Here is a 25,146-nt window from a genome sequence, read left to right as displayed (position 1 = left end):
TTCAGCAGGCAGATAAGGAAGCAGGAAGAGCAGAGCAAAGGCACACACAGGAGAGAACGAGGTAAGTTCTGGGAACTTCAAGCAGCTTGGAATGACTGGAAATTTGTAAAGCAAGAGGGGAACCCCAGGAAGTGAAGTTGGCTGAGGAACTGAAGAAGCAGAAGTGTTTTGTCCTGAGCACTGTTTTTTCTTGTAAGAAAATAGCTAATATCTTCCAAGTGCTTGCCATGCAAAAGGCACCGTGCTAAATGCTTTCTAGATATTAACTCATTTAATCCCGACTCCATGAAGTAGTGGTTATGATGCCCATTTTCCAGATGAGAAAACTGAGGCAGAGAGAGCTTAAGTCGATTGTCTAGGGACACAGAGACCCAGTAGGGCTCCAGAGCCCACTCTATTGACCATCTCACTAAACAGCCTCTCCTGGACTCCATGGCCCAAGTCACCAGGCATGATGGGCCTGGCCTGTGTCTCTCTGCCCAGCTAACAGGGCCCTCTATGCTCACCCCAGATTGTGCCATGTGCCACCTGCCCACCCCCAAGAAGATGGCCAGCCCACGGACCTTCACCTTCCTCTGTGGTTTGCTGGCAGCCAATCTGGTGGGAGCCACCCTCAGCCCTCCTGCGGTTCTCAGCCTCGGCCCAGAAGTCATCAAACAAAGTAAGTCTTGGCCGCCCAACGCCTCACCGCCATAAGGCAAGGGGGCAGGTAAAGCAGCCCTCCAAAGGAGGGACAGAGTTCCCCATCACTGGGGGTATGCAGGGCATTGCTGGGATCCCAGGTCTTGGGTGAGACTTGATTGGGTGAGTTACAAAATTTGGGAGTGTCTACGATCTCAAGAGTCCATGATTCCAAGATCCCCTTCTTCTTAAATTCCACGATTCCAAAACACACTACTCTGAGGTTCCATGGCCTGCAGAAGGGGTGTGCGGCCACTGCATGCGATGATGCAACTGCCTCTCCGGCTGCCCTCACTTAAGCCCCTTTGCCAGAGGACCTCTTCTGAGTTAGACCCAGGGTGCAACTAGTCTCCGGAGCAAAGACCCTCAGCTGGCCTGGGCCACGGGCACAGCTTTATCACGCTCCAGCTCTGTGGCCCTGGTAACTCCCTGAGCCTCGGTTTCCTCCTCTGGAAGAGGGTCCGCCTCCCTAGGTTGCTGGGAAGTAACAACAACCTTCTTGTTACAGGAAGTAACAAGAGCTTAATGACCCCTACAGCCCAGCTTCTCAACCTCAGCACTGCTGACCTTGGGGGCCGAATACCTCTGTTGTGGGTGGCTGTCCTGTGCACTCTAGCTGTTCAGCAGCATCCTCGGCCCAGCTGTGACACCAAAAAATGTCTCCAGACATTGCCAAGTGTCTCCCAGGGCACATTGCCCCAGTTGAGAACCACTGCTCCAGTGTTGTCCGCTGAGAGGGAGAAAATCAGTGTGCTCTGGAGGTCCCACTGGAGCAAGCAGAGACCAATGCTCTGTATGCAGTGGGCCTGGGCTGCATCTGGATGGGCAGGGATGGGCCAGGTCCTGCAGGGCCAGACAGGCATTGTAACCAGAGGAGGGAGCCCCTAGGAAGGATGGGAAGCAGAGAGCTCTTGACACTCTTTGGGGAGGCGTATGTGCCTCGGGCCCACGCTGAATCGCAAGCATGTGGAATTTCAGCCAGAAGGAGCTTGGAGAGCAGCCATTTAGGTTCCCCAGCAGTGGAGTCTGAGTTCAGGAGCTGTGTGCAGCTGGGTTGTTCTGGAGGTGATCCCAGGAAATACCTGCAAGAGAGCGGGAAGTAAGTCAGGTAAGGGGAAGCCAGTTACCACCGGGAGCGGCAGCTCAGTCCTACTGGGCATCTGTGTTAGTCAGGGCCAGTCAGAAGGCAGAAACCACACAGTAAAGCCCAACGGATGGGTTTGTATAAAGAATTATCAGCGGGAATTGGAACACTGGGAAATTGGCTAAAAGGAAAAAAAGTGAGAACGCCAAATGAGACCTAGGGATTGGGATGCAGTAGGAAGCTCAAATCCAAGTACAGAAGAAACTTGGAGGAGAGAATCCTCCCCAGAACTCATGGGAGGAGTGTGTTGAAGCCCCTTGAATGGTGGGGAAAGTCCCTGAGCTGTCCAGGGTGAGAGCTGGTCCACGGTTGGCAGGCTGAGGCCACCTGGCAGAGAACTGCCTGCCAAGGAGCAAAATGGATTTCTTTGGGAAGCAGCCCCTGGACAAAGGGATTGCTGTTGACTCACTGGGAAGTTGTCCCTGGGTAACTGCCTGGAAGGGAGCTGGGGTGCCCCCAGCACGGGCTGCCCATAGGAGTCCACTCAACTCACAGCCTGAAGCTCTGGGAGGTGATGCCACCGGAGTCTGGCAAGAGGAGCACCAGGGCCAGGAGGGGAAGCTCCTTCCTCCCCCATGTCCCTCCAGAGCCTCTACTGACAGTGCTGAACAGTGCGCCAGCTGGCAGAGGAGGAATACTTACAGGGACCAGCTCCGTTGTCACAGGGCAGGCAAAAAGGCCCGCTTTGTCTCTGAGAGGCACCAACACACAGGGACTCTGGGACACGGTGTCCCCACGGGGGGGAGACACACCTAAGTCATCCTGCCCGAGGGTGGAGGGAGCTGGGGTATTTATACACCAATCCCCGTCAGTCATTGGCTGAGGTTTTCTTCTGGAGCATCAGCTCTCCAGCACTCTGACCTGCTCTGCACACAAGTTAAATGGGCTGCAGCTGTCAGGAAAAAAGTCCAACAGTGACCAGAACCCAGGGGTCCTGGCTCTTCCTTTCTCTACTCAGCACCTGGGGCTCTTTGGACAACAGGCCTGTAGGATGTGGATGTCAGAGAATCATTAGCAAGTGAGTTTCAGCAGCAAAACAGCCCCAAACAAGGCCTTATGAGTTCTCTGCCTCTTGGCTCCAGAGTGTTTGCCCCTGGCTAGGGAGAGAGTTGCAGGTCCATGTGCCGGGTGTCCTGGCCAACACTCCCGGCAGAGGCTGGCAATGTTCAAGGGTGTGAATGGTCCCACCCGTGCCCAGCCACAGTCTTCATGTGAAAGTGACCCATCTGGACCATCGTCCTCCAGGCCACATTTACACAGTGGAGATGATCAGAATGGAGCCATCCATAGCCTCACCTTATATCCCAGTCCACGTAGTCCTGAGTGATGTCCCCTCCCAGCCTGGAGCCCCCACCAAGCCATCCTTCTCGCCCCACCTGCTGGACCCTAATCCCTGGGATCTGTCTCCAGGGCTGACACAGAAACTGAAGGATCACGATGCTATCAACACCCTGCGGCAGCTGCCGCTGCTCAGTACCATAAAGAAGGAGTCGGCCGGGGGCATATTCAGCAGCCTGGTGAGGTCCGTCCTGAAGCATATCATCTGGTGAGTGGAGCAGAACCAAGTCGGGAGCTAGCTCTTTGCCCACACACTTGCCCGGGACACGCTTTGCATGCTCAATCAGTCGGTCAACAAGCATTGGTGGGTATCAGCTCTGTGCCTGACCATGAAGGATGGCTCAAACAAAGCCTCTCCCTCAGAGGCTCCCAGAGGAGTAACAATAACCATAAGAGAGTGACCCAGGAGCCCTAAGCAGGGTGACCTCAGAGGAAGGTCACCTGGTGTGGGAGGGTGAAGGGATAAGGCGATGCTTCTCAGTGGAGGGGACAGGTGAGCCAATGACTCCATGTTCACCAGGAGACAAGAAGAAATGGCATTCCAGGCAGAGGGACTGGCCTGAGTAAAGGCCTGGGCAGGGGGAGGTTAGGGTCAGAGTGGCTGGTGCTCAGACCCCAAGGCCAAGAGGGAGAGATCAACAGGGCCAGGGTGCAGACGGTCTTACAAGTCAGCCCCAGGAGCTTGGATTCATCTCCTAAGTGATGGGGGAGCCGTGGAAGTGTTGCGGGCAGGGGAGAGGAGGATGGAGGCAAGACCGTGCTGAGGAGGAGTCGGCACACAGGACTCGGGTCCGGCTGCTGGCTGGGCACTGGGGGGGTGGAGACAGGAAAGATGGAGGGAAGCCGGTCTGGGGACGATGCTCAGTGAACATGAGGCATGAATCTCATCTCTCCCATGTCCCATCCAGGCTGAAAGTCACCTCAGCCAGCATCCACCAGCTGCAGGTGCAACCCCTAGATGATGGCCGGGAGCTGATGATCAATGTTCCCCTGGACATGGTAGCTGTATTCAACACGTGAGTGTCCCCTCAGTCAGGCACAGCTGGCCTGACAGTTTCCTCCACTCTTTCTCCCCACCCCCATCCTCCATGCAGGTGTCTGGAAAAGAGAGTTCCAAGCAGAGGAAACAAGTGCAAAGGCCCTCAGGCAAGTGTGCACTTGCCTTGTTCACAGAACGGAATGAGAGCGGGGAAAGGGGGCAGCGAGGTGGTGCCCCAGTAGGCAGCTGGGGCCAGATCATACAGGGCCTTGTGGGTCAAGGTGAGGACTTGGTTCTACCAAGAGAGATGGGAGCCGTGCAGGGCTCTAAGCAGAGGAGGGACATGACATGATTTCACATTCTTCAAGAAGCCCTCTGGCTGCTGTGTATGGGGGCAAGAGTGGAGACAGGGAGGCTATCCAGAAGCTACTGCAATAATTCAGGAGGAGATAATAATAGCATGGACTGGGGTTTAGGAACAGGAAGGTGGTGAGAAGTAGACAGATTCCAAATATGTCTTGGAGGACACAACAGGATTTCCTGACAGATTGAATGGGAGCTCGGGGCGGGGCAGGGGGAGAGGGGAGATTGAGGGGTCAAGGCAGCATGGAGTGGCCAGCAAACAAAACAGGGAAGATCATGAGAGGAGAGGATTCGGGGAAGGATCCATAGTTCAGTTTGTACATGTTAAACCTGAGATGCCTGTAAGACATCTGAGAAGTGAGTATAAGTTTGGAAGCTACTGACATATGCAGAGGATTTAAACCAGGAGAGGAATCCAGAAACTGAGCCTGGGACACAATGAAGTCAACAGTTGAGGAGATGAGGAGAACCCAGCAAGGAGCCTGAGAAGGGAGGAGTGAGAGCCAGGAGACAGAGGTGGAAAGCAGGCTTGGCTTGATCCAGCCTGAAGCTGGGATGGAGCTCACAGCATGGGGCTCCTCCACTCCCAGGCCCCTGGTCAAGACCACTGTGGAGCTGCACATGGAGACGGAGGCCCAAGCCATCATCCACGTGGAGACTAGCGAGAGAGACCACTCCCGCCTGGTCCTCAGCGACTGCTCCAACACCCACGGGAGGCTGCGCATCAGCCTGCTACATAAGTGAGTGTGACCTCCTCCCACTGGGCTCCTGGCATGCCTGGGAGGGAAGCCAGGTGGTGTCCTGGCCCCATGTTACAGATGGAGAACATTGAAGCCCACAGAAAGAAAAGGACTTATCTCTCCTGACTCCTGATCTGGAGCTCCCTCCAGGAAATCTGTGATGTCAAAGAGAGCTCAAGATATCAAGGGTGAAGCGATAGTGATGGGATTTCAGGCATCATGCCAGAAATTGAGGCAAACTTTTGAAGGTGGAGAGGAGGCTCTTTCCTAGGCCCCTCAAACCACACAGGTAGACTAGGGTGGAGCCATGGGTATAAACTTTGGAGTCAGGCAAACGTGTCTCCTTCATTTACTGTCCAGGTGACGCTGGGCAAGTCACCTCCCCATGCCTCACCTTCCAGGCCACAGTGAGAGGATTAACAGGGCAGCAGCGCTAAGCAGTCAGCTGAGGGCAGGGCACGCAAAAGATGCTCAAAGACATGGTGCTTCCCTCCATCTCTCCTTAGCAGGAGAACGGGGGGGATGCCAACTGCCCTCATCCCAGTGTCCAGCACAAATTCCTAAAGACAAGCCCCAGGCCCTGTCCCTGAGAACTGTCTGCCACTGTCTACACCAGGCTCAGGGTCTACACCCAGCCTTGTTTCTAATAGGCCCTGTGCCTTGGGCAAGTTCCTTCCTCCCCTGGACTCAGTCTCCCCTTCTGTAAAACAGGGGAGGGGTGATCATCTCTGACCCTGCCTCATCTCTCTCCTCTTCTCCTCTTGGGAAGGCTCTCCTTCCTGCTCAACTCTTTAGCTGACAAGGTCATAAGCCTCCTGGTGCCAGCCCTGCCCAAACTGGTGAAAAGCGAGGTAAGTGGAATCAGGGTCTCTCTGGCCTGTGAAGCTTGCTCCCCCTGTGGTTGGGGATGGAACTGCACGCTGGTGCTAAGGGACCTGTGTTTCCTTGAGCGGGAAGCTTCTGAGCTTGGGTCACTCTTTCAGCAGTGGATCCTTGAGATCAAGGTAATGAAAATCCCAAAAGTCAGCCAGGGGACCTTGAACAGTGATGTGTTGATAAATTGCTCACAATTGACTCAGAAGGGGTTGCTTGAAGGAAGGGAGCTCTGATTTGTAACATTTACTGATTTCCTTGATGTAAACACCCCTTCCATTGCCAATTTCAGGCTACTAGTGTGATGTCACTGAGCAGTCAGGAAGAGATGCCTGGTAGCCCACTCTTGGAGGGCATTTCCACCATGCAGATACAATAGATGTAAATAAGCTAAGAACAATAGATAACAGCAAAATGAAACAAAATAATTAGGAAGTAATGAGTTTTGAGTTTTCATTGACTTTGATCTTAGCATAACTTATTTAATTGTGAGTTTATACAACTTAATTTTTTTTTTTTTTTTTTTTTTTTTTTCCTTGCGTTATGCGGGCCTCTCACTGTTGTGGCCTCTCCCATTTGCGGAGCACAGGCTCCGGACGCGCAGGCTCAGCGGCCATGGCTCACGGGCCCAGCCGCTCCGCGGCATGTGGGGTCCTCCCGAAACGGGGCACGAACCCGCGTCTCCTGCATCGGCAGGCGGACTCTCAAGCACTGCGCCACCAGGGAAGCCCCAACTTAATTTTTAATAATGTCAGGTTTAGCACCAAGCTCAGATATTCCTGAAAATTTAAGAGTTGGCCCTCGTAAATTGGTCCAAGCTGGCTCGAGCGCACCAGGGCCTCACACCATCCTGGTTGTGTCGTCAGGGGTTTGTCACCCACCAGGTCTTGTTGCACTTATTTTTCTTATGTTTCTTATTCATAAACACGAATCCATCTCATTTTATATGTCCCTTCAATGTCACAGGTAAACTAAAACTCTGTAAGTTGGATTCATCCACCGTGACCATTGATTTTCACTGTAAATTCCAAGATGTGTTCACAACAGTGATTCTCCTGGGGTTAAAAACACCTTGTCAGGGACTTCCCTGGCAGCCCAGTGGTTAAGACTCCACGCTTCAACTGCAGGGAGCACAGGTTCGATCCCTGGTCATGGGACTAAGATCCTGCATGCCGCACTGCACTGCGTGGCCAAAATGAAATAAATAAATAATAAAAACACCTCGTCAGATAATTAATATATTTTTAATAAAAAAACTTTTTTGAATGGGAAACACACTATTATAACCAAAACTTTTGGGAAAAAAATACCCATAATTCTTCAACCTTAACTTGGCGGTTAGTTTTTCTTTTGCATGTTGTTTTCCAAATCTCCATCCACATGCACTCAGATTTTTATGTGGCTGAACTCGACATCAATATTATTTGATATCCTCTACGGTATGTCTATTTCCTATGCCGTTGTATGATATTCATAACTATTTTAATAGCTGCACCGTATTTAATACTTCTTAAAACCATTCCAGAGAGCCTTCTGAAAGGACTTTGAAAGTGAATAATTCTGTAAAACTTAGCTTTACTTATGTGAGGTACTTTTTCTCTTAAGAAATTTTTTTTTCTATTTAAAGGTGGCAGTTTCTTAAAGTAGAGCCCAGCTGGAAATTTTTTCCCAGCCTCCAGCAAAATCATATTTTAACTGGCATTATATTTTAATAGCTACAAATGTGTCTTCCACTAGAAAAGATGGTAAGAACTTGGGATTATAAAATGTTCTTTGCATGATATCTGTTTTTAAGGGTGAAAAGCCAAATAAAGTGAACAATTTGAGAAAACTGGCATTCCATTAATCATCATGGTTTCCCACCATGAATCACTGGATTTGAAACTGCAGTCCTATGAATATTTTACTTGGCATGAAGGGAAAAAGGCGCAGCATGTTTAAATCTGGCAGGAGCCCATCTAGAAAATGCTAATGCCCCTTTCAGTGTAAATATGTGGGTCCCAATCCCAACTGCACATCAGAACCTCTTGGGAAGGCTTTTTAAAATACTGATATCAGGGCTCGACCTGAGAGATTCAGATTTAATTGGCCTGGTGGGGCCCTGGTATCCCAGAGGATTCTAGCTGCCCCAGAGGAGGATTCTAATATGTAGCCCGGGTTGAGACCCAGGGGTGGAACTGAAGGAAGGGGAATTGTGGGAGAAGACGCAGAGGGTGCCAGAGACACCCTTCCCATGAGGAGCAGGCAGTGAATGCTGGGAGTCTCTGAGCTCAACTCCTCCATCCTTCCTGGGTTCAGGGTTGGCAAAGCAGCTGGAGCAGGGAACAGGTTTTTCATAGGAAAAATTAACATTCGTCAAAGTGCATTGTCATTTCTCGAGAGTCGCAATGGGTGGTCAACCAGAAGGTTCTTCACTGGGGAAATTGTACCTAAGACAAAATGACAAAATCTCAGAGCACTGCCCTGGAAAACAGGCTGCCTAGAGCAGAGAACAAGGCCTTTGGGCCCCATGGTCAAGTAAGTCAATTGTTTAACTTCCTCCCCAAGAAGAACAGCTCAGGCCAGAGGTTGTCACTATGGACATTTGGGCCCCCTAATTCTTTGTTGTGGCGGCCGTCCTGTGCATTGAGGGATGTTTAGTAGCATCCCTGTCCTCCACCTACTAGATGCCAGTAACACTCCCCCTAAACTGTGACAACTGAAAATGCCTTCAGAAATTTCCAAATGTCTCTTGGGAGACAAAATCCTCCCCTGCTGAGAACTGCTGCAATTAAGAGTTCGGGGGGCAAAGAGATGTGTTGGAGCTAGAAACCCACAGAGATTGTTCGCAAGTCTGGTTGGGTCTGTCTTGCTGGCCTGTATTCTAACCTGACACGTGGAAGGAAGTCAGTACCTAGTGTTGACTCAAGAAGTGAATGAAGGAACGCATTCTCCATTTCCCTCCTATGGAAACGTGGGCTCTTGTGAACACGATGAGTCTGAGGGGAGGACAGCTGACAGGCCAGGCAACACCCTGGACACAGGGCAAGGGACAAACCATTGCAAAAGATGCCAAGTGACACCAGAGGCTGTGACGGGCTCTGAGCAGCGGTGATGGCTGGAGACGTAGATGCACCACTGAGTCCTCAAGCCCATGGGTGAAAATCTGGCTGGCCGTGGGCACAGGGATGGGACTCAGCTCAGGAGAGCTGGGCATGGGTCACTGTGGGGCTATGTGCTGGCCCCTGGCTGATGGAGGCCCTGCATTTGTGCTGTTGCAGCTGTGCCCTGTGATCAAGGCAGCCTTTGAGGACATGCGTGAGGACCTCCTGAACCTGACGAAGGGTAGGTGCGCTGCTCTCTCATACCTTTCTCCTTGACTGCTGAGCTGGCCTCCAGCCCCTGGCCCTGCCCAAGGCAGGCCTCCCCCCATCAGGCTTGAGCAGCAACTTGGCCCAGGAGCAAGTGAGACAAGAATCATCTGATCCCTGCCCAGGATGAGCAGACAGGAAATCACCACAACTGTGACTTCATGAGCACACAGTACGTGCAAGGTTCTATGTGAGCCAGTGGGTGCCCCAGATAAACGCAAGTTCAAATCCCAGTTCTGCCACTGATTTGCTCCATGGTTTTGAAAAAGCCAACTCCACCTCCTTATTCTGTTTCCTCATCTATAAAATGGGGTTTATGCAGCCCTACCTCACAGAATTGTTAGTGAGGATTAAAAGTTTATGGGAAAGTTCCAGATACATAGCAGGTTCTCTGCCTGGCACAGAGAGGTGCTTACAGATGTGTGCTGGATGGGTGGATAGATGGATGGACGGATGGATGGATGGATGGATAGATGATCAGAGACTACTATGGGCTACTAGGGAAGAAATAAATTGTATCCTCAGATCACTCACAGTGAAATTCTGAGTTCTTGGACCCCTCAGAGAGGGGATTGGTGGGAAGAAGAAAATTCTACCATCTACTCTTTTGGGATCTGAAGAGGTTCATTCAAAGCCACCAGAGAGGAGTGGAAAGAAGAGAATGGAATCAATAGGCATTCAGCACCCATAGAGCACCTGCTTTGGGCCAAGCCCTTGAGCTGAGTATTTTATATACACTGTCTTACTGACTCTTCAGACAACTCCATGAAGTGGAGTGGATCATTACCCCACTTCACAGATAAGGAAACAGGCTCAGAAATGAAATCATTTGTCCAAGTCCACAGAGGAAATTAGTGATAGGCGAAGGCTTTAACCCAATTCTTCAGGTTCCAAGTCTAGTTTAATTCAGATCTGAGCCAACTTTACTAGGTACCGGTCCTGTACAACCTATGAGGCAGGTATACTACTCTATCCCCATTTTAAGATGAGGAAACTGAGGTTCAGAGGCAGTAAGACGCTAGCCAAGGTTGCTGGGGCTCCAACCCAAGTCTGTCCGGCTTCCCTGCTCCCCAGGGGCAGGGGAGAAGGCCTCCCCCAGGAGTAGGCAGACCAACGACCAGCTCCCCGCCCGCCTCTGCGCCCTTCCCTTGTCCTCTCCATTTTCCGCCCAACAGCCCGGGCACATGAGACGCCACCGCCATCTGGCGGCCAAGTGGGGAATCCCAAGGCAAACGCACGCAATCCCTAGCACAGACCCAGACCCTGGTGGGGGCGGGGGGGGTGGGGTGGGGGTGGGGGTGGGGGGCGGGCGGCGTGCAGCTCAGTCTGGTGGGGGAGGCAGACAGGTATAAGCAGTAGGTCAGTTTTGCTCCAAACCAGAACGTTGGCATAGGACCGACTGGGTTCAGATCCTTTCACAGTATGCCCCTGAGCAAGTCACTTCACTTTTGTGAGCCTTTGTTTCCCCATCTGTAAAATGAGGGTAATCGTAGGACCTACCTCCTAAGGTTATTGTGAGGATTCCATGAGCTAACACATGTAAAGGTTTAACACATTACCTGGTGCTTGATATATGCTCAATAAATGTCAGTCAGTATAATAATCTTTTTTTTTTTTAATTTTTTTAGATGTTGGGGGTAGGAGTTTATTAATTAATTAATTTATTTTTGCTATGTTGGGTCTTCGTTTCTGTGCACGGGCTTTCTCTAGTTGTGGCAAGCGGGGGCCACTCTTCATCGTAGTGCGCGGGCCTCTCACTATCGCGGCCTCTCTTGTTGCGGAGCACAGGCTCCAGATGCGCAGGCTCAGTAGTTGTGGCTCACGGGCCTAGTTGCTCCGTGGCATGTGGGATCCTCCCAGATCAGGGCTCGAACCCGTGTCCCCTGCATTAGCAGGCAGATTCTCAACCACTGCGTCACCAGGGAAGCCCCATCATCATTTTTATCATGGTCCTTATCAACATCATCATTACGCCTGCCCCTCCCCTTACTCCACCTCATGCAATAATGCTGTTCCAGCCAAAAGCAGCCCCAAACCATCCCATCCAATACTGTCCTCCACCCTCACAGAACTTTCTTCTTCTCCCTGAGCAGTGCCTGTTTCTCTCAACTCTGACCATCTGGAGTTTGACTTTATGTCTCCTGCCATCGACCATAATGTTGTTCATCTCATCCTGGGGGTGAGTGTCATGGGACCTCAAGGAGAAAGTGGGGACATCACTGCCCTTCTCTGACCCCCAAGGGTCAGACACCATGGGTCTGTTTCAGGGGAGAAAAACGCCAGTCACAGTTAGGACACACAGGCTGATTTAGAAGAATCTCAACAGGCTGAACGTGTTCCATGTAAACCATTCTGATGGAGAGAAATCAGCAGCTGGAAGCCACACACAGAACATCGACCCCAGTGACCTGATTTCCTCCAACCCTGATTTTTCCAGTCAGGGTACAGAGTGTGTGGGGCTCTTAGCCTTTCTCGCAGGCAAGCCCCTTCTATTCCTCAAATATCTGGTGACCTTGAACAAGAGCCCAGGATGGAGACACATTATTGAGGATCACACAGACCTAAGTTTCTCTCCCAGCTCCACAGCTCCCTGGTGTGTGACTTTGGGCAAGTTTCTTCACCCCTCTAAGCCTCAATTTCCGGATCTGTAAAAAGTAATAACAATGGTCACCAAGGAGACGAAGAAATGAGGCTGCATTGGGCCTGGCAAGAAACCGGTAACCATTGGTTCTCTATAAAATGTGGAGCCGCCCACCCACACTGGGGCTGGATGCCCTCAGGAACCAGTTCAAGCAAAGGCAGCGTGAATCTCAGACCAGTTTTCATGGATCCTTGGAAAACAGCAGCATCAAACATTTCCATCCCTTCTGTTGCAGTCTTGAATTTTCCCTTCAGATATCTAAAGGGTTTGTGAGGTATCTGAGAAGTTGAAACCTAAATGCCACATAAGACATCTAGATTTTTTAAAAATCAGAGATTACCTGAGGGGTGCAAGTGCAGTAGATGTTGCTAGACACCTGAGATAAGTCATCATCTACAGCAAAGCACTGAATGCCAGGCTGAGTTTCCTGGCAGCAAATGCAAAAAGGGAAACAAGCTGAATGGTGTCATTTCCTTCTAGGTTATTACTGGATACGCCATGGAGTTAAAGTTCCCAGACAACTTTCTGCTCTGTGTGTCCTTAGGCCAAGTTGGTGGACTCGGAAGGAAAGGTGACTAAGCTGTTCAATGACAGTGTGGATTACCTGAATCTGCCCTCCCTATACCACAGCCCTTTCAGCCTCACCATGAGGAAGGATGTGGTGAATGCTGCAGTAGCTGCCTTGCTCCCTCCAGAAGAACTCATGGTCCTGTTGGACTATGTGGTAAGCCTCAGCATAGGACAGAGCGTGAAGCCACCTCTGCCGCATTATGGGGATTTCCTGAATCAACAGGGACACAAGGACTCCTAAGCAGGCACCACCTGTCAGGTTCAGCTTACATACCTCCAGTGATGGAGAGCTCACTCCCTTCTCGAGCAGACCCTGCCTCTGATATATAACTCCAAAGCTGAAAACCTCCCTGTAACATCCAGCACCAGTCCTAGTTCTGCCCTCCCGGAACCTGAAATGCCTGCTTCCTCTACCAAATAACAGGCCTGTCCAAAGGGCATTTTAGTTTCTGACTGGCCCTGGGATGGCGATTGCACCACCGCCATCCACGGCAGACATCACTAATCTCTCGGGGCTCTCCTTCCTGTTGACCCTGGATGCTGACACAGCCGCAGAATCCTGATCAACCCAGCACAGCATAAAACCACCCCTAGTCAACTGGAGTGTGCCACCTCACCGGGGTGACCGATGGGGAAACCAAGGCCCAGAAGGGGATAGGGTTGGCCCAAAGTTAGGGGAGTGGGACAGGTCAGCTGACAGACAACAGATCACCAAGATCTCGGGGATTAGAAGTCAGGGTGAGGGGCTGGGACGACAAGAAAAGGGTAGTGGTCACCAGCAACCACATTCATGACTATAGTTAAGAATTCGGTCACTTCTCTATGTCCTCTGAGAACAGGGAGCCAGCCGTCCACAGACCCACGAGCACCACCAACCCACAATAAAAGTCCAGGCCGGCGGGGACTTCATTCTCCACAGCCACTGACATAGGGGATGTTTCCCACCAGGGACAGACATGTGCACTGGATCACCAGGCCCTCCCAGCTTTTCTGGGGTTTGGGGGATCCCAGCAGTGGGGCTGCTGGAGGTGTGTCTCCCCTCTCCCCGCCAGCGGACCTGCTCTGGCTTCCTCTCTTCCTTAGCTTCCTGAGACGGCCCGCAGGCTGAAGTCAAGCATCAAGGTGATCAGTGAAAAGGTTGGTCCATTTGCCATCTGCAGCCTGAAGGGTGTTTGCTGTGGTCTGTCTACTGGCCTCTGGGGAGTAAAGTACGTGTGGAACTGCTCTGTCCTCCGAGCACTGGTGACTGTAATGGACTGGTCCCAGGCCTCACGGATATTTCAATCTAACAGGACAGTCTGACCTGAATCAAATAATTACACAGATAATAATTCAGTTACAAGTGTGGTGACAAAGGAAAGATTCTAGGGGTTATGAGAGCACTACTGGGGCACCTGATAGAGTCTGGGAGATTAGGAAGGGCTTCCCTGAAGGGAAAAGTATTCCAGATATAGGGAGAAGCAAAACCAAAGGCTGTGAGATGGGGAGAGCAACAGTCTATTCCAAGATCTGAGGAAGCAGGGAGTCCAGGAAGGTTGACAGTGGTCAGACCACATGGGGCTGCATGGGGCCAGCAGGCCATGGTGAGGCACTTGGGAGGTCACATGTGGGTCTGATGTCCTTTCAGGCAGCAAATCAGCTGAGGCCCACACAAATCGTGAAGATCCTGACTCAGGAGACCCCAGAGCTCCTTGTGGACCAGGGCAATGCCAAGGTGGCCCAACTGGTCATGCTGGAAGTATTTGCCACCAATGAAGCCTACCGCCCCTTCTTCACCCTGGGCATTGTGAGTTCAGTTGTCTGAGACGTTGGCAGCAACCTGGGGGACCCCCCTGTCCACTGTTCCTGTTCACCCCTCTTGCTTTGCTAAAACCTTTCCACCACTCTTTTTATCTCACAGGGATAGGGGAAGGGAATTCTGAACCAAGAATCAGGAGATTTGGGGGCCCAGCTCTTTATTAGTCAGGATCTTTAGGCAGAAATTTAATTCACATGCACAAAATGAATTGTATTAGCTCATATAACTGAAAAGTCTAGGTCAAGATAGCTTCAGGAATAGCTGGATCCAGGTGTTCAAGCAATGTCATCTTCATTCTTCTCTCTTCCCTTGTTTTTCTTTGTGCTACCTTCATCCTCAGGCAGGTTATCCCTTCATGGAAGTGCCCCAAAGCTACATCAGGCTTATAACCTATCCGCTTGGCAACCCCAATGGAAAAGCTTCTCTCTCCCAGTAGTTCCAGCAGAACTTCCAAACCTGACTCTCATTGGCTGAGTTAGGGTCAAGTGCCCACTCATGAACCAACCAGTGTGGCCAGAAAAATGAAATATGTAAATTTTCTGAGCTGGGACACACACACACAAACACACAGGAGTGGGGAATTGGGTTTGCCTCTATCCAAACCACAGGCCTGAGAGGGAAAGGGGTAATTCCTCTTCTGAAATATGAACAGAACTAAATCAGCTCCAAGTAAGTTCTTAACTGATTTTTGCAGTAACCCCAGCAAGTCAGATCTCAGAGCTTCTATATAGGGGGACCCTGTGCGTAAAGGTATGGGGCTGGGAGTCATCAAAGGGCAAGCCCAGTAGGAAGGTATCTTAGATGGGGCCCTTAGAAACAGGCCCGAGACAAAGACTCTTATAAAAGTGATGTATTGGGGGAGAGCTCCCAGGAGAAGGACTGAGCAAGGATGTGGTCTCAGCTGGAGGCTCGCTTCTGCTTCACCCCACAGAGAGCTCGGGAGCATGGTGGCACCACAGAGTCGAGCCCAGGCTGAAACAAGAAGGTTGGCCTTTTGTTCCCCCTTGTCTTTCAGTTGTTGGCCATAACTGCCCCCAGAGTAGGCACAACATAACCTCCCAGCAAGGCCGCTCCGCTCCAGCAAGGGCAGTTCCCCAGACAAGGGGAAGGCTGGGCACTGTTAGCAGCTGCATTCAGCTGAAGAATGGATGCCCCACCCAATAAATGGATCTGAGTGGGCCACCAGCTGCATGCTACAGAGGACAGGGAGAAGAAAGAGACGAGGCAAGGTTCATGGTTGGGCCCTGGATAAGTGAGGCTGAGGAATCTGGACATCACCTGGTTGTTGGAGGCTAACGTTACACTCTCCTTACAGGAGGGTCACTGCATGTCCTGTGCAGGCTGTCCACACGCCACACGTCAGCGGGCACCATTCACACAACTACAGGATGCACAGTGCCCTGGCTTCCTGCGTGGGAGGATACTCTGAGCCCCCAACCAGCAGGGGAAGTGGACTGCCCCTGGCCAGCCTCACTCCCTGGGGACTTCCCCTCCATGGCCAATGGCAGGCACTTTTCAAAAGGTCACCAAGCCCAGGCCTGCAGGAGAAGTTTGTTCTCTGGGTGCAGCTGCCCTGGAGCTGGAGCCTGGCACTTGGGCTCACCCCAGCCCATGGGTCAAGATGATGGATATCTTCGGCACCTGCGTTTGAGGCCTGGCTTAGTTTCTGACCTTTCCAATAATAATAACCGGTTAAGATTTACCATCCTGTCTGCCCCTCAGTTTCCTCACCTCTACAATGGGGTAAGAATAGGACTCACTTCACAAGAGTCGTGAGGATCAAAGGAGATGATCAGATAAAGCTCTTAAAACACCACCTGACACACAGTGAGGGCTCTGTGTGTATTGGCTACTGTCATCATTGTCATGATCAGTAATCCTCTGTGCAGTCTCTTCAATGGGGAGTGGGTACAGGTACCAGCCCAACAGAGAAGGAATTTGAGGCCCACAGAGGTCAGACCCTTTCCCAAGGTCACAGCCAACAGCTGAGATTCAGACGGTGTCAGCTTGGCCCCAGAGCCTCCTTGCAGAACCCCACACTCTACACCTGACACATCCTCTAAATAAATGGGGCCTGGGTTTCTCTTGTTGCAGGAAGCCACCTCAGAAGCTCAGTTTTACACCAGAGGTGACCTACTTATGCTCAACTTTAACAAAATCAGGTAAACATGAAAATCACTGTTGAAGATTCTGGTGATGAAAATGAGTCCTGTCTGGTGACCACTGGTTTCTTTAAACACCCAGTGTTTTGAGCCTCTGGGGTGACAGTGTGAGTGAAGGCTGCTTCAGGACAGGCAGAAAGGCTGTCTTGCTGGGACTGTCCCACTGTCAAGGACTGAGTGTGAGAGAAAGCAGAGAGGGACATGGCCTTGCAGCAGTCATGGGGCAGGCTGACCCTGGCCACGCGGGAAGGGGCCGCCCAGCACCATCCCCTCGGCCTGGGGCAGCCCACTTCGGACACCAAGAAAGTGGCAGTGACAGTCATGCCCAGATGCTGAGCCCCCATGGAGCCCAGCACAGCAGCACACGGCTCTCGCGGCCTCCCACAACCCTGCCTGTCCTCCCCTCATCCCACCACCCTCCTGCTGCCCCAAAGGGAGTTCAGGGATTGCAAACTGGAGCCTCCTGGGACAAATCAAGCCCATGGATGTGTTTTCATCAGCCCACATAGGGTTAGGTTTTTTAATATAAATCAGTCGCCAACATATACAAATCAGAATATCTGGCCGCCATGGCCTGCATTCCTACATGGCAACAAACAGTGGAGCTAGGAATTAGGTACCCCCTTTAGAAGGAGAAAGAGCTCCTCAGTCCACCATGGTCCTCACTCCTGGGGGTGATCTTTCTGCCTGCTCTTTGGGCAACTATTTGTTTGCTATCTCCCCCCGCTTCCCCCATGCATTACAATGTAAGCTCCATGAAGCAAGGATTTTATTTGGGTCACTGCTGTACATCCAGAGCCTGCACCATGTCTGGTACATAACAGGTGCTCAATAAGTAGTTGGTGAATGAATGAATGGGACTCCGAGGGACCAGCCTCATGGGCATCTTCTGTTGCAGCTCTGATCAGATTCACCTGATGAACTCAGCCATTGGCCTGTTCAATGTGAGTATGAACAGATTTTCCCTGGGTATGCAGGGGATTGCCGAGGATGGTCCATCTCAGACGCAGACATTGCCCAGGATTTGCTTTGAACAAGGTCCCCACGGGCCCCAAGGTCCCCACGGGCTCACCCCATGGTGAGCTGGCCAGCCTCCCCGATCTCAGCCTCAAAGTCCAACCTCCTGGTTCAGGTGTTTACTGAGCACCTACTGTATGCCAGACACAGCTGAGAATACACACATTCACAAACACACAGATACACACAGACTTCCCTTCTGTAAAGTTCTGACCCTAAATCAGAAAACATATCTCCTTTATTCACATCTCATTTTGCTCATATAGACTCATCTCAGTGGTAACCCTGGGCAGCCCCTTCCCCCCAGTCCTCAGTTTCCCTAAGTCAGACTGAATCAGAGATCTCAAATTGGCTGAATCCTGTCTTCTGCTGTGGCGGGGTATTTGTTTCTATGTTTTGGAGAGGGGCAAATTTTTCCACCCTTTTGTTCTGTCTTTTAATCGTTTTTGACAATTTTTTCTTTTTTTTTGCCGTACGCGGGCCTCTCACTGCTGTGGCCTCTCCCGTTGCGGAGCACAGGCTCCGGATGCGCAGGCTCAGCGGCCATGGCTCACGGGTCCAGCCGCTCTGCAGCACGTGGGATCTTCCCGGACCGGGGCGCGAACCCGTGTCCCCTGCACTGGCAGGTGGACTCCCAGCCACTGCGCCACCAGGGAAGCCCGACAAATATTTTTTAATGGGGAGGTTTCCACATGAAAATCAGGACTTCTGGCTTCGCCTTGAGAAGTCAAAAACTCGGGAAACAGGGTGAAATTCCCTTGGAGAATTCTGCTGAAACAGAGCGGTGGAGCCCTTGAGATTAGGGGCGAGGGATGCATCCCACAAACATACCCCAGTCCCCTACCTGCTGGATCTAGGGCCACCTGGTTTGTGCCCCACCCCTCCCCCCACAGCCTGTCTTGTCCGTGGAGCCCTTGCAGTTCTGACCAGTCAGGAACCTGAGATTCAGCATCTCCACCAGCTGCCCTCGCCACAGGGCGGGACTGTGCCCATCCTAGCAATGGCTGGGAGGACTTCAGATTCTCAGCCAGGGTGATGGGGCCCCTTCTCTTTCACAGCCTGAACTTCTGAAAGACATCACCACCAAGATCCTTGCCTCCGTCCTGCTGCCAAACGAGAACGGTGCGTCCCTTTGCTGTCCATCCCCCTGGTCCCCAGGGCATTGAGGGCAGGTGCTTTACTTCTCCTGCCTGTGTCTCCATTTGGGGCCCCTTTCATTTATTTTCCACGTATCCTCAGAGCCTAGTTCTAATTCTGCCTCCTCCAGGAAGCCTTCCAGGTCATCCACCTGGAAATGAGCTTTCCCATCTCCAGCATCCCAGCCCAATTCCTTCACTCATGCCAGAGCCTAGGCATGCATGGCAATGCCCCAGGCTCACAGGGCTGACAGCAGGAGAGAGACAGAGGTGGAAACAGACAACTAGAGCACACCCAATGTGCCTCCGATAGACCCGGGCTCAAGTGCTGGTTCCCCTTCTTGCTGGCTGCCTGGCCTTGGACAAGCTGCCTTATCATCCTGAGCCTCAGTTTCTCCCTCTGTAAAATGGGAAAATAAGAGCACCTTCCTCAGAGGCATAAAGGAGAAGATGTTTGTATGGGGGCAGAGAGGGGGCGCCTGACACAGTCAGTGCTCAACAGTTCTTAGCCTTTGCTGTTGTTGGCATTGTTATTTGTGTCAGTAGTGGAGGAAGCCAAGAGAAAAGGTTGGAATTATTCCCGTTGAGCCCCAGGTCTTGGGGATGGGGAGAATTGGCAACCTCTGACTTCTGTCATGTCTTTGTTTTATTAGAGTAAGAAATCTCAAAGTATAGGCACGTGTTGTGGGTGATGGGAGGCCCTGATGTTTCTTGAGCAGGAGCAGGAGAGGATGTGAGGGTACCTTTAGGAGCAGCCAGAAGCTGGGGCTGGAGGCAAAGAATGGGGAGATGAGGCTGGGTGGACGCTAGGGCTGGAGAACAGGGAGAGGCAAAAGGGGCAGTCCGAGTCGGGAGTGCCAGGTCGAGGAAATGTGAGCCTGCCCACAGCTGCCCAATCCCACCCCAGGCCCACCATTCTCTGACCACACTTGTGATTTCAGGCAAATTAAGATCCGGGATCTCAGTGTCAATGGTGAAGGCCTTGGGATTTGAGGCGGCTTCATGGTCTCTGACAGAGGTGAGTGGGGTTAAACATACATTCGCAGGGAGAGCCCAGGGGTGAGAGGTGGGTGCTGCTCTCCAATCCTGGCCCCTCTGCTCACTTATGGGGGACCTTGGGCAAGCCCCTTCTCTCTCAGGGCCTCATGTCCTCATCTGTAAGCGGTAGAGGATGGCTGTCCTAGCCTGGAGTCATAAACCTCCAGCCTTTTCTATCTTACCTGTCATCCCACCTGGCAGAGGGAAGGGTAGGAGGCTTTGTTAACTGGCTTCAAAGGCAAGTTGACATTTGACTCATTTTCAGCTGCCCACCCTCAAAAAACTGTCTCCATGCTTCAGCTGGCTTTGATGGAGAATTATGACAGCATACTGTGCATGATACCTAGGCTGGGTCTAGACTCAGGGACCAGAGGACCAGTTCAAATGCTAACTCTGCCTCTCTCTCTAGCCAGGGGCCCTCAGGCAGATCCTTTGGCCTCTCTGAGCCCAGGTTCCTCACGCATAAAACAAGCAGATATCTAAATATACAGGTCATGCACTAATGAACTACACACAATGATTCAATTATAATATAAGCAGTTTATCTAAGACACATACTGCATTTAATTCATGTTGGATGGACACAACAGGTGTCCATCTAACTGGGTGGCTGGAGCTTAGTATATTTCATGTATCTCTTATTAGGGGGCATTTAGCAACCGTCCTCTTTTTTTTTTTTTTTAGTCAAGTTGCAAAGCATCATTTGCAGTTTGGGTTAGAAAGGTATCATTTCACCCTTTGGATCTGCTTTTTCCAAATTTCCTGTTTTGCTCTATTAATTTGTTTTGGACTAGCAGCACACTGATATCCTTTTTATAGCCTTACAATATAATATGTTTTAAAATCTAGTCAAAGGAATGAATAAATGGATAGATTGGAGGGAATTCCCTGGCGGTCTAGTGGTTAGGACTCTGTGCTTTCACTGCCAAGGGCCCGAGTTCAATCCCTGGTGGGGAACTAAGATCCCACAAGATGCACAGCATGGCCCCCAAAAAAAGGATAGATCCGAGATTAAACAAGTATGGCTTTAAAAAAGTTAATGGTAGAATCTAGGTGATGAGTATACAAGTGTTCACTATAAAATTCTTTCAACTTTGCTGTATATTTGAAAATTATCATAATAGAATGTTGGGGGAAATCTAATAGGTTACATTCCTTGTATCACACTTAGTTTCCTCAAAAAAGGTAGAGTGTTGTTAAAAATTTAGCTGCCTGGGACCCAATGGATACAGCCAGGAATTTGCATTTTCCAAAACTTCTGGGGAGTTTTGTTGATCTGCTGGGCCTGGGGACAACAGTCCTATATAATCCCAGACTTTGCACCCAGATACTTTACCTGTGCCCCAGGCCCCTGCATGATGTCACTGTTCACACACAGACACTCCTGCTCTGACCCTTCCAAGAATTTTTTATGAGTGAGTTCAGGGTTATGACCCCCAATGCCAGCAGTCACCTTGTGGAGGATAAACTAGCATAAACCACAAAAGGGCAGAATGTTAAAAAAAACTTTTTTGACTTTTCTCCTCCAATTCCAGGATGCCCTTGTGGTCACCCCGGCCTCCTCGTAGAACCTCAGACCATTTTCCTCTCTCCCAGTGAAGACTTGCACGGCGGCCTTCCATGCAAGCTGGGTCTCAGTAGGAGTGTGGAAGCCAGCTCTGTAGACTGGCCCTCTCTGCAATAAATAAACTTGTCTGTGACTCCTACAGTCTGGAGTGTGTCTTTGTCCCAACTCAGGGGTCATTCTGCCCCTGGCAGGCTTAGGGACTGGACATCCAAGCCACATCTAGGTCATGTTCAGGCACATCTGAGCTAATCTGAGCCATGTCTTGGTGATATCAAAACACACATGGACAAGGTCCAAGGTTTTGGCCACCTCCCTGAGCGACAGGAATAAAAAAGCCAGTTGCCCCCTCCTGCCTTCCACATCAGCTTCTAGACCACCTATGGTAGGACAACCTCTCTGGTGGGTACGCACGTTGTGTTGATCTTGGTGATGTGGTGGGTTGGGGGCTCGCTGAACAGTGTGACTCTGGAGGCAGGATTTGAGTTCTGGCCTGGACCCCTCAGTGGTTGCTTGACCCTAAAATATGGCTCCCCCTCTCTGGGCCTCAGCTTTCTTCTCTGTAAAATGGGGAGAATCTTAGTCCCCACCTTGGAGGCCTGTGGTGAAGATGAAATGAGAGAAAACAGTTCCCAGCATGTGGGAGGTGCTCAAACAATGTCATCTGTGGGTGATGTCATTGTCACTCTTGTTACCTGGACTCCGGGATGTTGGGCCTTGTCACTGAAGTCCCTTCCCACTTAGACAGCACGTGACTGTCATTGTCTCCCTGGCCCTCCTGATGCCAGCAGGTTCAGGACAGACAATAAGGCCCCTGTCCTACAGACTCTGGGTCCATCCCAGCACACAGAGCTCACATCCCATGAGGGGCCTTGCAGGAAGGGACAGGCGGGTGTTTCAGGAAAAGACGCTACACAGCTTCACAGTAAAAACATCCATAAGAACACCTCACAACGTGGAACGGCAGCCAGGAAAGAGTTTCTCCTATAGGACTCCTACAGGTTAGGCCGAGAGGGACAGGACAAGACCCTGCACGAGGTGCTTACACTGGGGTCAGTGAACACTCGCTGGGCAGTTGCTGATTGCTGGGCCCTGTGCTGCAGCTCCCCACATGCATCCTCGACCCCCAGCCACGCTTTGTGGTCCACATCCCACATCCCATTATTTTTCTAAATCATATTAAACCTGGGTTTTGAGCCCCCACTCACAAGGGAGCTGAGACAGTCCATCTCCATCTTCTCTGGCTCCCTAGGGTCATGCCACATTCTATTGTGAGAGTTTCCCAGGAGCCTGGAGGGTAGGGCAGGGCTTCCAGTCTTTGGTCCCATCTGGTGCCGATGAACGGATCTCCGTCCCAGCCCACAGGATCCTGTCAGAGGTGAGCAGCTTGGAGCCCTGGCCACACTGGGGCACTTCCCCAAAACAGTCATGGCCATGGATCCTGGGTTCTGACCGCCCACAACCTCTTGGGCTTCCTGGAGGGTGGTGAATATATAACCCTGCTTCCTCACCCCTTGGGAGCAGGGAACAACTCCATACTGGCTCCCACAGCACCCCAGAGGGACAAGCCCCAGGTGCCCATGGGGTCACTTGCTTGATACACACATTTATGGGCTGTCTCCCTCCCTGCCTCACTTTCCCCCTCTCCTACCAGTGTCTCCTGGCATCACCTCCCCTATCAGCTACCTGCACTCAAATCCTGGTCTCAAGTTCTGTTTCTAGGGAACCCAAACCAAGACAAGTATTTGCTCTGCAGGTACTAGGCCAAGGGTCTTACAGACCTTCACTCACCCAATGCCTCTCCTATGGTGCTCCCACTTGGCAAGTGAGGAAACTGAGGCTCTGACAGCTCAACATGACTACCAAGCAGCCCCTATCCATTACCCCGCACCACCTCCCTCTACTCTCTGCTCCCTCATCACTCCCCCAGAGTCTCCACCCCCCGTAAAGAAGAGAGGTGGTCTTCTGTGCCAGCCCCCTTCCGATTTGCACCCTGAAACACAGGAGCCATCTGTGCACCCCTGAGGCAGGAGCCGCAGATCCGGAACTCCAAGATTCCAGCACCTTCCTGGGCTGGGAGTGGGAAAAGTCCTCTGCTTCCCTCTGAGTCTTAGCAGCAGCAGCAAATGAAAAACACCAAGTGATATCTCAATAACTCTTCCTGCCTTGCAGGAATTATTGTCTTACAGATGAGAACTCAAGTAACACAGAGCTGGTGAAGTGGTGGGAACCCAAGCCTCACCCACTTGCCCCAGACTCCCACCTGAATCCACAGCAGGACAGTGACCCAGTTTTCTTTTTTTTTTTTTTAATTGGAGTACTTCTATTGTGAGAGTTTCCCAGGAGCCTGGAGGGTAGGGCAGGGCTTCCAGTCTTTGGTCCCATCTGGTGCCGATGAACGGATCTCCGTCCCAGCCCACAGGATCCTGTCAGAGGTGAGCAGCTTGGAGCCCTGGCCACACTGGGGCACTTCCCCAAAACAGTCATGGCCATGGATCCTGGGTTCTGACCGCCCACAACCTCTTGGGCTTCCTGGAGGGTGGTGAATATATAACCCTGCTTCCTCACCCCTTGGGAGCAGGGAACAACTCCATACTGGCTCCCACAGCACCCCAGAGGGACAAGCCCCAGGTGCCCATGGGGTCACTTGCTTGATACACACATTTATGGGCTGTCTCCCTCCCTGCCTCACTTTCCCCCTCTCCTACCAGTGTCTCCTGGCATCACCTCCCCTATCAGCTACCTGCACTCAAATCCTGGTCTCAAGTTCTGTTTCTAGGGAACCCAAACCAAGACAAGTATTTGCTCTGCAGGTACTAGGCCAAGGGTCTTACAGACCTTCACTCACCCAATGCCTCTCCTATGGTGCTCCCACTTGGCAAGTGAGGAAACTGAGGCTCTGACAGCTCAACATGACTACCAAGCAGCCCCTATCCATTACCCCGCACCACCTCCCTCTACTCTCTGCTCCCTCATCACTCCCCCAGAGTCTCCACCCCCCGTAAAGAAGAGAGGTGGTCTTCTGTGCCAGCCCCCTTCCGATTTGCACCCTGAAACACAGGAGCCATCTGTGCACCCCTGAGGCAGGAGCCGCAGATCCGGAACTCCAAGATTCCAGCACCTTCCTGGGCTGGGAGTGGGAAAAGTCCTCTGCTTCCCTCTGAGTCTTAGCAGCAGCAGCAAATGAAAAACACCAAGTGATATCTCAATAACTCTTCCTGCCTTGCAGGAATTATTGTCTTACAGATGAGAACTCAAGTAACACAGAGCTGGTGAAGTGGTGGGAACCCAAGCCTCACCCACTTGCCCCAGACTCCCACCTGAATCCACAGCAGGACAGTGACCCAGTTTTCTTTTTTTTTTTTTTAATTGGAGTACTGTTGCTTTACAATGTTGTGTTAGTTTCTACTGTACAGCAAAGTGAATCAGCTATACGTATACATATATCCCCTCTTTTTTGGATTTCCTTCCCATTTAGGTCACCACAGAGCATTGAGTAGAGTTCCCTGTGCTATACAGTAGGTTCTCATTAGTTATCTATTTTATACACAGCATCAATAGTGTATATATGTCAATCCCCATCTCCCAATTCATCCCACCCCCCCTTCCTGCTTGGTATCCATATGTTTGTTCTCTGTTCCTCAAAATAACAGTGACAACTAACAGCCTCTATTCCCTGAGAGCTACTCAGTTCCCAGTACAGTACTAGACACTTCCTGTGGGTTAACTTTCCCATTTTATAGATGAATAGA

The 25,146-nt window shown here is 51.3% G+C and overlaps 1 protein-coding gene across 1 annotated transcript; it reads left to right on the top strand.

Moving 5' to 3' along the window:
• The first annotated feature begins 519 nt into the window (after positions 1-519).
• BPIFB1 (BPI fold containing family B member 1) lies at positions 520-21,398 on the top strand. The gene is made up of 15 exons (XM_007446835.1): positions 520-661; positions 3,236-3,371; positions 4,072-4,179; positions 5,096-5,245; positions 6,015-6,096; positions 9,379-9,442; positions 11,562-11,647; positions 12,654-12,833; positions 13,763-13,816; positions 14,307-14,465; positions 16,572-16,639; positions 17,538-17,583; positions 18,715-18,778; positions 19,734-19,810; positions 21,366-21,398. Exons 1-15 carry the CDS (start codon positions 520-522, stop codon positions 21,396-21,398), a joined length of 1,449 nt encoding a protein of 482 aa, XP_007446897.1.
• Positions 21,399-25,146: the final 3,748 nt, after the last annotated feature.

Source organism: Lipotes vexillifer, unplaced genomic scaffold (assembly GCF_000442215.2).
Source record: "Lipotes vexillifer unplaced genomic scaffold, Lipotes_vexillifer_v1.1 scaffold75, whole genome shotgun sequence".
Classification (NCBI taxonomy): Eukaryota; Metazoa; Chordata; class Mammalia; order Artiodactyla; family Lipotidae; genus Lipotes; species Lipotes vexillifer.
Note: the sequence above shows the minus strand (reverse complement) of the source record. Positions and strands in the feature narration are given on the sequence as shown.

What these genes read in the sequence shown, in the direction of transcription:
- BPIFB1 (XM_007446835.1), top strand. Translation starts at nt 520, where the DNA reads ATGTGCCACCTGCCCACCCCCAAGAAGATGGCCAGCCCACGGACCTTC. An exon ending in CCTCCTGAACCTGACGAAGG is followed by an intron (nt 9,443 to 11,561) that starts GTAGGTGCGCTG and finishes CTCCCTGAGCAG; the next exon opens with TGCCTGTTTCTCTCAACTCT. An exon ending in CTTCATGGTCTCTGACAGAG is followed by an intron (nt 19,811 to 21,365) that starts GTGAGTGGGGTT and finishes CTCCAATTCCAG; the next exon opens with GATGCCCTTGTGGTCACCCC.